The 12,609-nt window shown below is 41.1% G+C and overlaps 1 protein-coding gene and 1 long non-coding RNA gene across 15 annotated transcripts in view; one reads left to right on the forward strand and one right to left on the reverse strand.

Moving 5' to 3' along the window:
* The window catches only part of IQCH (IQ motif containing H), a 213,427-nt gene that overhangs the window by 159,667 nt on the left and 41,151 nt on the right, over positions 1 to 12,609 (forward strand). Inside the window, exon 18 of one of the 13 annotated variants that reach the window (XM_077881596.1) lies at positions 437 to 555. The exons of the other annotated variants lie outside the window; for them this stretch is intronic. Coding sequence (XP_077737722.1) covers positions 437 to 529 — 93 coding nt within the window. The 3' untranslated portion in view covers positions 530 to 555. Of the gene's footprint in view, positions 1 to 436; positions 556 to 12,609 lie in introns of those variants that run through there. 13 annotated transcript variants of the gene reach the window in all.
* Positions 1 to 12,609, reverse strand: part of LOC144303437 (uncharacterized) — a 109,436-nt gene that overhangs the window by 27,865 nt on the left and 68,962 nt on the right. The window lies entirely within an intron of this gene.

The following is a 12,609-nucleotide window of genomic DNA, read 5'->3' on the forward strand; positions in this document are numbered from 1 at the left end:
TAACAGAGCAGCAGAGCTCTGACAGGTAAGCCAGGACTGAGGAACACTTATTCAGGTGAAACTACAGGGTGATTTGTCAGCAGCTACACAATTCAAATTTTTCCCAAGGCCCTAAAGCTCCACCCATACATATTTGGAAAGTGCCACAGGACTTTCATTGATCACAGGTAGGAACCTTGGCTTTCTGCCTACACTGAAGGACAGTATTTCTTTGTCTTCATACAGCTCCTCTATTATCGGCTCTCAAAGTGCTTTACAGACAAATAATGGGGACGGTGAGGCAGAAAGGTATTAAGTGGCTTGCCCAAAGTCCCATGGTAAATCACAGGCCTTCCTCTAGATTCAGAACCACCTATTAAGTGATGGAGCTTCTGGGTGTGACTGCTGGCATCATGGTGCTCTCTCACATCCTGCCAAGCATTTGTTTCCCTTCCAGGCAGAGAGAAATTTCCAAGACCAAGTACAGGAGAGAGAGTCTGGACTTCTGAGTATGGCAACCCTACATCATAATCCTAGTCCTGCTGCTTAGCTATGGAACTTGGCATGTTTCTGGGTTCTTTGAGCCTTCACTTCCACTTCTATAAAATGGTGATGTTAGTACTGACCTCACAAGGTGGTTGTGAGGATGATATAAGAAAATACCACAGTGCATTGTGCATGGTAGACCTTTAATATACATTAATTTCCCTTCTTTTTTTACTTTCCCCAGTCTCCCTCCTAAAGCCTATCCTCCACATGGTCAAATAGGCAGCTTTCTAAACACTGCTGCCATAAAAATAAAAAATAAAAAATAAAAAAAAAAGGTGGCGTATTGGCTTGATGGAGATGCTGAACCTTTCAAACGCCAGTCTATAGACAACAAAGGCAAAGTCATGGAATTCAGATTCAGCTTATAGGATAGCCAAATCTAAAAGATTCCATGATGACAAACATGCTACCTGGCACTGAGTCCTTTCCTGTCACCAAATTAGTCAGGATGTATTGGATTATTAGATTAATTTGGGATGAAGAAGTGTCCTTGTGGAGCTCCAAGCCACAGAAGGCAGGCTGAGATGCTGGGAGGGCCCTGGAATGAACAAGAAGGGAAGGGAAGGGGAGGGGAGGGGAGGGGAGGGGAGGGAAGGGAAGGGAAAAAGGGAAGTGGACACATCTAGGACATGTTACGTGCCCACTTGCTTGACCAGCCTTGCCTCTCTTCTGGATTTGACCATAACTAGCCCTTCTTGGTCCAGGAGCTGATACAAAATGAAGGCCGGCAGTGGGAGAACACAGAAGTGCACTGCATTTTGGAAAAGTGACACTGTCCTTAGAGCTAATTGAGTCTTTTTGACATAAACTAATGTATTATCCCTTCCGGCCCACAACTGCTTATTGGGCCGAGGTATTCACCCTTACTGGGCACTATTTTGCTTTAGTGTATGAAGCAGATATTATTCACCCACATATGGAGAAGCTTTTTAAGGTAGACTTGAAAAACACCTCGGATACATTCAGAAGGCAGTTTGGAAGGTGGTTTATCACAGGTTTTCTCATTCAGTTGTTACTTACACACTAAACTAGATTCCAACAAGTAGCCACACAAGTTGTGCAGGCATCCTTCCAAGAATGGTCCTCCTGAAGACCAGGTTCTGTGTGTGCAGGTGTGTATAATAGCTTCACTGAGATATCCTTTACCGTACAACTCACGCTTTAAAATGTGCACTGCCAAAAAAAAAAATAAATAAATAAAATAAAATGTGCACTGCCATAGTTTCTAAGTATATTCACATAGTTATACCACCATTACCATTACCTAATTTTAGACAATTTCCCTTACCCCTTAAAAAACATGCTGAATCAATGAAAAATCATTTCCCATGCCTTCTTTTGCCCAGCCACGGGGAACCATTTTCTGCCTCTATGGATTTCCCCATTCTGGGCATTTCATATACATGGATCACACAGTAGGGATTCCTTTGTGACTGGCTTCTTTTACTTAACATAATGTTTTCAAGGTTCATCCATGTCACAGCAGATATCAGGATTTCGTTCCTTTTGAGGACTGAATAATATTCCATTGTATGGACATACCACATTTCGTCTATATATTCATCAGTTGATGGACTTCTGGGTTGCTTCCACTTTTGACCAGTATGAATAATGTTGCTATGAACATTTGTGTACAAGTTTTTGTGTGAATACGTGTTTTCATCTCTCCTGGTTATACACCTAGGAGTAGACTGGATGAGTCATTTGGTAACTCTAAGTTTAACTTTTTGAGAAACTGCCAAACCATTTTGTAAACTGGCTGGGCCATTTTACAATCTCACTAGCAATGTATGGGGCTTCCAATTCCTCTGTATCTTTGCCTACACTTGTTACTGTCTTCTTTATTTCAGCCATCCTTACAGGTTTTACATCGTATCTCTCCTGTCTGTGGTGTTTTTTTTTTTTTTAAATTGGAGTTCAATTGGCCAACATATAGCCATATATAGCATATATAGCATATCACCCAGTGCTCATCCTGTCAAGTGCCCCCCTCAGTGCCCATCACCCAGTCACCCCAACCCCCAGCCCACCTCCCTTTCCACTACCCCTTGTTCGTCTCCCAGAGTTAGGAGTCTCTCATGTTCTGTCATCCTCAATGATATTTTTACTCAATTTCTCTCCTTTCCCCTTTATTCCCTTTTACTATTTTTTATATTCCCCAAATGAATGAGACCATATAATGTTTGTCCTTCTCCAAATGACTTATTTCACTCATCATAATACCCTCCAGTTCTGTCCACATCAAAGCAGATGGTAGGTATTCATCATTTCTAATGACTGAGTAATATTCCATTGTATGTATAGACCACAGCTTCTTTATCCATTCATCTTTCAATGGACACCGAGGCTCCTTCCACAGTTTGCCTATTGTGGACATTGCTGCTATAAACATCGGGGTGCAGGTGTCCCGGCGTTTCACTGCATCCGTATCTTTGGGGTAAATCCTCAGCAGTGCAATTGCTGGGTCGTAGGGCAGTTCTTTTTTTTTATTTTATTTATTTATGAGAGAGAGAGAGGCAAAGACATGGGCTGGAAGGAGAACCAGGCTGCATGCAGGCAGCCGGATGTGGGACTCAATCCCGGGACTCCAGGACCATGCCCGGGCCAAAGGCAGGCGCTAAACCGCTGAGCCACCAGGGCTGCCCGGCAGTTCTATTTTTAACTCTCTGAGGAACCTCCACACAGTTTTCCAGAGTGGCTGTACCAGTTCACATTCCCACTGACAGTGCAAGAGAGTTCCTCTTTCTCCACATCCTCTCCAACATTTGTTGTTTTGTTGTGTTGTTTCCTGTCTTGTTAATTTTCCCCATTCTCACTGGTGTGAGGTGGTATCTCATTGTGGTTTTGATTTGTATTTCCCTGATGGTCAGTGATGAGGAGCATGTTCTCATGTGCTTGTTGGCCATGTCTCTGTCTTTCTCTGTGAAATTTCTGTTCATGTCTTTTGCCCATTTCATGATTGGATTGTTTCTTTGCTGTTGAGTTTAATAAATTCTTTATAGATCTTGGATACTAGCCCTTTATCTGATATGTCATTTGCAAATATCTTCTCCCATTCTGTAGGTTGTCTTTTAGTTTTGTTGACGGTTTCTTTTGCTGTGCAGAAGCTTTTTATCTTGATTAAGTCCCAATAATTCATTTTTGCTTTTGTTTCCCTTGCCTTCATAGATGTATCTTGCAAGAAGGTGCTGTGGCCAAGTTCAAAAAGGATGTTGCCTGTGTTCTCCTCTAGGATTTTGATGGATTCTTGTCTCACATTTAGATCTTTCATCCATTTTGAGTTTATCTTTGTGTCTGGTGTAAGAGAGTGGTCTAGTTTCATTCTTCTGCATGTGGATGTCCAATTTTCCCAGCACCATTTATTGAAGAGACTGTCTTTTTTCCAGTGGATAGTCTTTCCTGCTTTGTCGAATATTAGTTGACCATAGAGTCGAGGCCATTTCTGGATTCTCTATTCTGTTCCATTGATCTATGTGTCTGTTTTTGTGCCAGTCTCCTATCTGTTTTAAAGGGAAGATTTTTTTCCCTTGTGTTATTTATTATTGAGTAACCCAACAAAGATTTATTGTGCACTTATATTGAGAGTGCTGTGCTAGGTATGTAGGATGCAGGATGCAGATATGAGTAAGATGAGTCCCTGTTCTCAGTCTAATTTTCCTCTCTAGGAATTTCCCAAATGTAAAAAAGCTTGCCTTGGACTTGAATTCAAGAGCTCTGAGCTCTGATCTGAACTCTGCTCCTGACCAGGTGTCTTCCCCTCCTGCAGCCTCAAGCCTAGGGTTTGACAGGGCTGGACTAGACGAAGTCCAAGGCCATAGCTCTGACTGCCTGTGTTTCTTGCCTACATATTCTTCAGGTTGTTCCTTAGAAAAAATTCTGACTTACTGCACATGTCAAGGAAACTGGGAAAGATAGGAAAACTCTACTGCCAACTCATTGCCCTGATGTGTCTAGCACTCATCCCCATCTCACTTTGCATGACAGCTTTCAGTTTCCACAGTGAGAGCTACAGAGCTCTCATTTGTGAAATTTGAAAATGCACACACAATGCCTTTTGGAGATTATTTGTAGTAACTTTAAAGGAATACTTCTCAACTAAGCAAATCATTCACCAGCCCTGACATTTATAGTGTGAAAATTAAAGGAGGAGAATAACTATCTACAGTATGAGATTATTATATTGAATTGCCATGGAAGAAGCATATACAATTACTAGTCCTGAAACCTGTAATAGGTTACAAAAATTGGGTTTTTGTGTTTATTATAGCTTAGTTTCTAATGTCAAAATAAGAAAATGACCTTCTAAAAATTCATGATAAAAAAGTACGGAAATATTTTAAAAAGAAAAAGAAATGAGTATGTACTTCTATATCTTAATACAAATAATATTAGTTAGGCCATTAGTATTGAAAGTAACAGATAGAGGATCATAAATGTATAGAAGTGGTGGAAGTAACTTGGAAAAGGAAGCAGAAAAGGCAAGAGTATATTAAAATGTTTGTGGGGTGTTTTTTTTTAACAAAAGTGAAAAACATCAAGAAAGCTGTGATGGTGCAGGTTTAAATATAATATTTTTCATCTTGGATCTCCAAACTAATTTTGAATATAGTTCCTGAACACCCTGAAAGAACTTGTCACAGAAAAGCCTCTGGCACTACAAAGAAACTAGACTGCTAATGCTGGGGACTAGATGTCATGGCAAGAGCCAGACCAGAACTCGGGAAATTCAGGCTTTGGTCCCAGATCTTCCACTGACCCAGGTACCTGAGTCAGTCTGTTCATCTCCCAAAGTCTCATCCATAAAATGGGGATGTGGGAATGATGGAGGTCATTTTAGGTCTGTGGGACAGAATTGTTTGAGACCTCTCCAGGCTCTGAGTATTTTTGGTCTTGGAGAGCCCGTCACTGTAGATCATATTAAATGTATTAAAATGCGGGCTCGGGCAGCCTGGGTGGCTCAGCGGTTGAGCGCCTGCCCAGGGTGTGATCCTGGAGACGGGGGATCGCGTCCCACGTCTCCCTGCATGGAGCCTGCTTCTCCCTCTGCCTCTTTCTCTCTCTCTCTCTCTCTCTCTCTCTCTCTCTCTCTCTGTGTGTGTGTGTGTCTTTCATGAAAAAATAAAATTTTAAATAAATAATAAATAAAATGCAGTCTCATAGAATAGGATTTAGATATAACTGTATGAGTTTTATTGCATTTAAGAATTGTGCCAAATTTTGTTGATATTTTAAAAACATTTATTGTTATTTTGTAGTTTTCGTTTTATGTTTGGGATCGAGTAACATTTTTTTTTTCAGAATCTAATATTTTGAAGGCCTTTGAAAATAATGGAGGCCATAAGCCGGCCAATGGGCTAAGTGGCAGGGCCCAGATTTTTCTGCTGCCTCTGGTCTCACAGACTCCAAAGGCCCAAGATAAGGCAGTGTCCAGGGTGGGTGGTACAGAAATTGGATGCTGTAGTTGCTTGGAGACAGCCTCGTCAAGCTGTGGTTTAAATCGTGGCCAGAAGGACAAATATGATCAATAGGAAGGCCTCCACGATGAATACTAAGAGTCTCAATTGTTGATCAGGGCCCCAGGGTGACTGCCCCATATGGGGCAACTGCCATTCTCCCTAGCCTCTCCAAGAGACCGGGCCATCCCAACAGCTGCCACTAGGTGGCAACATTCCAAGATGCTGCAGTCCCCTCGGCCTTCCTATTCATTTTTTTAATATAATACAAACAATTCTTACCAAATATCACAATCACATTAATATTTTACCAGCTGAAAATTCTTACAGTGCAGTGTACCAATTCTTTAAAATTAAGTATCATGTATGTTGTTTACCACAATGGGGAGCTCAGTGCTGTCTGCTGATGGTCAGCATGGGAAGAGATATCACTTAGTAGCTGCCTAAGACAAAACATTCTCTGCATAATTGCCAGGATTGTAGATCCTGTTTTTAATAGCTTCTGAGAAGAGGTAAAAAGTGTTCCCAATCTCTGAGAAGCAGGCAAAAAACACTGAAGTCAAGAGCCAAGGAAGTGAGTCCTTATGTCTGCCCCAGACTGCTCCTGGCAGACAAAGGGGAAAAGTCAGAGTCCAGATAGATTTGTGTCTGCCAGATCCCAAAATTAATAGACTCACATAGTTTCTCTCTTGTAGTTACTGTATCCTCACAATACCCCTCACAGATAGAGATCATTACAGATAGGTCTGTGTTAACATACAAGGAAACTGTGGCCACGTAGCAAAGGGCCAGCCCAACACTCCCAATAACTCTGGTCCAGGGCTCTTGCCATTCCAGTGAAGCCACTTGCACCCTCAAGGCATAGGCCCCTCCAGTCTCCACTACCCTCAAGCTGCAGTCACTTCTTTCCCCTACCAACCTGCCTCTATCTTTCTCAACCTTATTTCATCTTTGGCCTAAACATGGTGAGAAGCATGTCCCCTAGGGAAGGCTCCGTGTCCTTAAGTCATGTAGACAAGGTCTGTAGACCTTTCCTCTCCCCAAACAAGGAGGGCCTTCTCAAGCCCAAGGCCCAAAAGTGACAGCAGAGAAAAAGATGCCTCCCTACCAGAGCCTGATTCTGCTTTGTCCCTATACCCTGGCCAAGCACATCCTCCTGATTTTACAGTTGAGAAGGTCCAAAAGGTACCTGAGATCTCATCCCATCCTCTAGAATGTCGTTCAACCAAAGCATCTCAAACTCAGCATGCCCAAACCTGAAATCTTGATTTTACCCTTGAAACTTCTTCTAGCAGTCTAACCCACTTAGTACATAGTAATTCCATCCTTTCATTTTCTCAGGGCAAAAGTCTTGAAGAAATCCTTTCACACCCTGCATCCAACCCATCAACAAAGTCCTTTAGGTTGCAATTTTGAAATGTATCTATAATATGACTTTTCCCATCCTCTGCTATTACCATGTGGCCCAGCTATCACCACATCTCACCCAGATTATTTCAATGGCCTCCTAAGTGGCCTCCCTGTTTCCATCCTCGACCCCTTGTGGTCTCTTCTCTCCTCTACAACCAGAGTAACCCCTTAAAATTAGAAGTTAGATCATGTCATGCCAATGGAATTTGGCCTCCAAAATGGTAAGGCCTTGGCTCTGTATTTAGCCAAACCAGTAACGACAGAAGGAACCTTGACTTAACCCGTGCCTGTGTGACCAGCAAACAGAGAGGCTGGGCAAGTGGCCTGGCCTCTCTACCTAGCCATAACTATTAGGACCCATGGGTCTGACATAGAGTTTGGTCTCACTGTAGAAAGTGCCCAATGGTGGATTTCCTGTCATGTTGGGACTACATGAGAGGTGATGCACTTGTCCTTTAACCAAGACAGGCTACTGAGGAGGGTAAGGTTGTATCAAATTTTGCTCTAAAGGCCTAATACCATACCTATGATAGGTGAATTTTCAGTGCTTCATCTCCAATTTGCCTTCACTGGAGAATCTAAATTTCAAAAAATTCTCTACAGGGTAATAAATCTTCACAATTCCCAGTCAGCCTCATAGATGCACCTGGACTCAGTCCTATACCTACCCAGAAGCCCATAAGAGAAGGTTGGCAAGATCAAACTCTCTGCTACAAAAACTTTATTTGCAAGCAGAGGCAGTCACAAAATATGAGTCTGAGTACATGTGCCTGCATCTGCAGGGCCTGCCACCCATCCACCGTGCCTGTCACAGGAGAGAAGCCAAAGAAGCTGGGCAAGCAGGCAGCCATCACCTGCCTAGAACACTCAAGGCCGAAAGGACTCAATACTGTGCCTCTCTCCCATACCTTTCACATAGGAGCTTGTTATTACCATTTCATCCCAAAGCTCATGGTGCAAACAAGATGCAGAACCTGGGAAGGAGACAATTTTGGACAAGCTTGCCTCTGCCTATCTTCTGCTTCTCACATGCTTGTTTAAGGTCGATGAGGTCATCATAGTTTCCAGATTGCCTCCTGCCCTGTGTTCTGCAAGCTTTGCACAGTGCCTGTCAGAACAGCGGAGAGCTGGGAACCTCTGCAGTATCCCCCAACCACACCCCTACTCGCCCTGTCTCTTGCTGAACTTGCAACGGGCTTTTTTGCAATCAATCCTATAAAGATAGAATGTAAGCCACATGTAATTTTTCATTTTCTAGCAGCCTCGCTTAAAAATGTAACCAAATAAAACAAGAGTCTTAATGTGTTTTACTTAACCTTACATAACCAAAATATTATCATTTCAACATATAATCAGTATAAAATATTACTGATGACATATTTCACATTCTTTCTTACCTCCTCGGTCTTCAAAATCTGGCATTTTACATTTAGAGCACATCTCCATTTAAACCAGCCACATAAAAATATAAAATAAAATAAAATAAAATAAAATAAAATAAAATAAAATAAAATAAAATACAATAAACCAGCCACATTTTAAGTGCTCAATAACCACAAGTGGCTAGTGACCACCCTATCAGATTGTGCACTCCAGAATATACATTAAAATCTACATATAATTGCACTTATTGCTAATATTCTGATAATATTAACCACTAGCTGTTAACATTTTTCACATCCTCATCTAGTCTTCTCTATGTATAATATTATTTTTGCAACGCTGAAGTCATGTTTCCTATATGACTTTATATCCTTCTCTTGCTATTTTTGTGTATCTTCCCACACCATCAAAAGTTATTCACAATCATTATCTTTAGTGATGACATCATAGACTATCCCATCCCTTGGATGTGTCAGAATCTTTTTAACCAATACCCAAATGTTGAACAACTGCAATTTTTCAATCTTACAAGTAATGCTGAGATGAATATTTCTGTGTTATATATTCTTTTTAAGGCCTTGATGCAAAAGCTCTAATCATTTTTAACAAAATGATTTTTACATCCACAGTAAGTCAAACTATTATCAACTAGTGATTTATGACTGGGAGCTGAGACACCCTTTCTCATCCCACACCTTTGATACCCTGGTCTGTAACCGAGGGCAAACTACTTTGCTCCATTTATAAAGTAAACTGATTGTATTAGATGATTTTTTAAGGGTCTTTCCAGTGCTAACCTTCAGTGATGTCTTTGCCTCATTGTCATAGCTAATCAATTAACCTGTCAAGCTAGTCATTAGAAGTCCTGCAAGTCAAGTCAAAGGCACTTCCTAACATTTAAAAATCCATCCACTTCTCTCCATCCCCACCCACAGTGCCTTTGTACAGGCTGTCATCACCACTCATCTAAATTATGAGGGAGTATCTAGGGCAGAGAGAGATTAGGTTCTAAAGTTAACAATGAAATTCAAAATCAAGAATAGGATTAAATGAGGTATGTGGGAAAGCATGACCCCGGCACAGAGGAGATGCTCAATGCATATTTTCTACACTGGAATCTGAAACCAGCTTCAAGGGGGCCCACCTAGATCCTGTTCCTTAAAAGTTGGAGTGGCATTCACAGTGAAGCATCAGAGGTACTGATGTGCCCTGCTGTGAGCCAAGCCCTGCCCCAGATACAGGATGTGTGGGAAGACAAAGACTCAGCAGCTTCCCCTAAAGGACTGACAGTCTAGAGGGGAAGACAGGAACCCTTATACGCAAAACAAGCGTGCCTCAGGCAGTGTCTTCAATGGAAAAACCAGATGGAGAACAGAACAATTATCTGAGCAATTCAGGCAAGCCTGCTGTTGAGGAAAAGGCTTAACGAAATTTGTTCTACTATTTCTTTTGTGAACCACGGGTTTAGGGCAGTCTAGGGAAGCAAAAGTATGCTCTATAAGGAACAGAGTTCTGGCCCATCCTCCATGATCTTAGGCAAACCACGAAGCCACTCTAATCTCAGTATCTTCATTGGTCAAATGGAGGTCATGTAATCTAGCAATGAGTGACTTGCCCAAATCTAACCACCTACTGGACTGAGCTATTGTGAGGTGGAGTGCAACAATCACGAATTGGAAGAATGGTTATTAAGTGCGCGCAATCTAATAGCCATACAGGCAACTGAAAATGTCTCCTAAGATCCTACTCCTCAAAGAAATGTTTAGTAATCAAAAATAACGTTTGTATGAACTTTATCATTTGTAAGGCAATTTTAGGTGCATTTATTTTGTTTTCAAAGTCCTGTGTGGTAGGTATTATCATTTGCTCCTTTCACACTCAAGTATACTGATTGAGGGAGTTTAAATAACTTGGTCAAATTTACACTATTTGGAAAGGCCAGAATTAGGCTGACCCCTATGATTCTCACTCTTGCCCTACACTGTGCTGTCTTCCCATTAAAATCCTGATCACCACGAGTGCGCTTGTCGTGATGAGCACCAGGTGATGCATGGAAGCATTGAATCACTGTATTGTCCACCTGAAACTAAGTAACACTGTATGTGAACTATACTGGACTTAAGTTTTAAAAAATCCTTATCCTCAAGACATTAATATTATCAACATAAGTATTAATAATATTTGTTACGTACATTTCCCTTTAATCAAGGACATGAAAACATCAAAAGTGAAGCTCTAAAAAAAAAAAGTTCCTGACATGCAAGAATAGCAAGTTTACTTTCTCCTCTTAGGAAAAAGTAGCTGTCCCCATCTGATTTGCATTTTATGCCATACAGCAGGAAATATTTAAGTTGACAAATAGGATATTTACAACTGCAACAGATACTTGGCAGTTAGTTTTTAACAATTGTTGCAAATGTGATTTATTTGCTATTATAAAAGGGCATTACTGTGAGAATATGACTCCTGAAATTAGCTTCAGTTTAGCAAGGGGCCTTGACAGCTTGACCTCTTAATATCCTTATAATGATGCCATTTACATTCAATGCTTACTCAAGTCACTCACTGCTAGATTTGTTTGAGAGGAGTCCACTCTAGGGCAGATGTATTATGTATTTTAACATATAGAGTTGGTGTGTGGGGCACATGGAGGCCTTCTAAGAGGAAAAAATGTTTAATCAAGTCATCATGAAAATGTGTTCGTTTCCAACTTCCTACAGTGAAAACGCGTTACTGCTAATTACAGCATACTCCAGAAATACAATACTTCATGTTTTCTCCACAAGACACTTTCATGGCATGGATTATAGTAAACAAGTGCATGTTTTCATCCTCTGTAACTTTAGCTTTTAATGTGACTGGGAAACTAGTATAAAGTTAAGGAATAACTAGGCCCAGATTAGTGCTGTCTCTGCCAGCAGGGAATGGGAAAAGGATGGACTTGGAGCCAGAAAGAACTGGATTCAAATCCTAGCACTGCCACTTCCTGGCTGTGTGGAATTAGGTATCTCTTTGAACCTGTGTTTTTTCATCTATTTCATGGGATTGTTATTTTTTTAGGTTATTATAAAGATCTGAGATGTTTGGGAAGCACCTGGCAATTGGTAGTTACTTGACACACAAGAGCCAGTCACATTTGTTGCTTGTCAAAGCTTAGATGTCACCTTCTCCATGATGCGGTCCTGACTTCCCAAGACAAACTGTTTGTTCTTTCTGTTTCAGTAAAATTTTGTTCCATCCCTTTATTATACCACATATTACATTGTGCTGTAAATGACTGAATACATATGTATTTGTCTTCCCCTCCTTGATGGCAAGGCCTGTGCCCATCTACCTTTGACTCCAATAAGTAGCACAATTGCCTTGAACTTGCCTTCACTAGCCTTGAGCACTGAACTGAGTATGATTCCAGGGGTGCTTCTGGATTCGGTGTGGGGGTGGATGGTGACAGGGGCAATTAAAAATGACAGTTTGCCCCAGAAGAGGGGAGATATAGCACATGATCCACTCTGCCATCGCCAGTTTATAGTAGATACTCAGTAAATATATGTCAAAGGAATTAATGACTTATCAAGTGGCTTAAAGTATTGCTCACATATGTCTATTTTTCAAAACATTATTATTATTATTTTGCATCACAGTATTCTAATCGCCCTGCTGTTCAGCTAGAGTGGATGTTCTCACAGTTCTCATTTCCCAGTTGAGGATACTGTGGCACTGTGGGGTGACAAAATGACTTTCCCACACTCATGACAAATGGGAGCAGCACTAAGACTTATAGGCCAGTCGTGATTTTCCCTAAAGTTTCATAGTGAGATTTCCTGGCACTGCTTTT

This window comes from Canis aureus, chromosome 32 (assembly GCF_053574225.1).
Source record: "Canis aureus isolate CA01 chromosome 32, VMU_Caureus_v.1.0, whole genome shotgun sequence".
Classification (NCBI taxonomy): domain Eukaryota; kingdom Metazoa; phylum Chordata; class Mammalia; order Carnivora; family Canidae; genus Canis; species Canis aureus.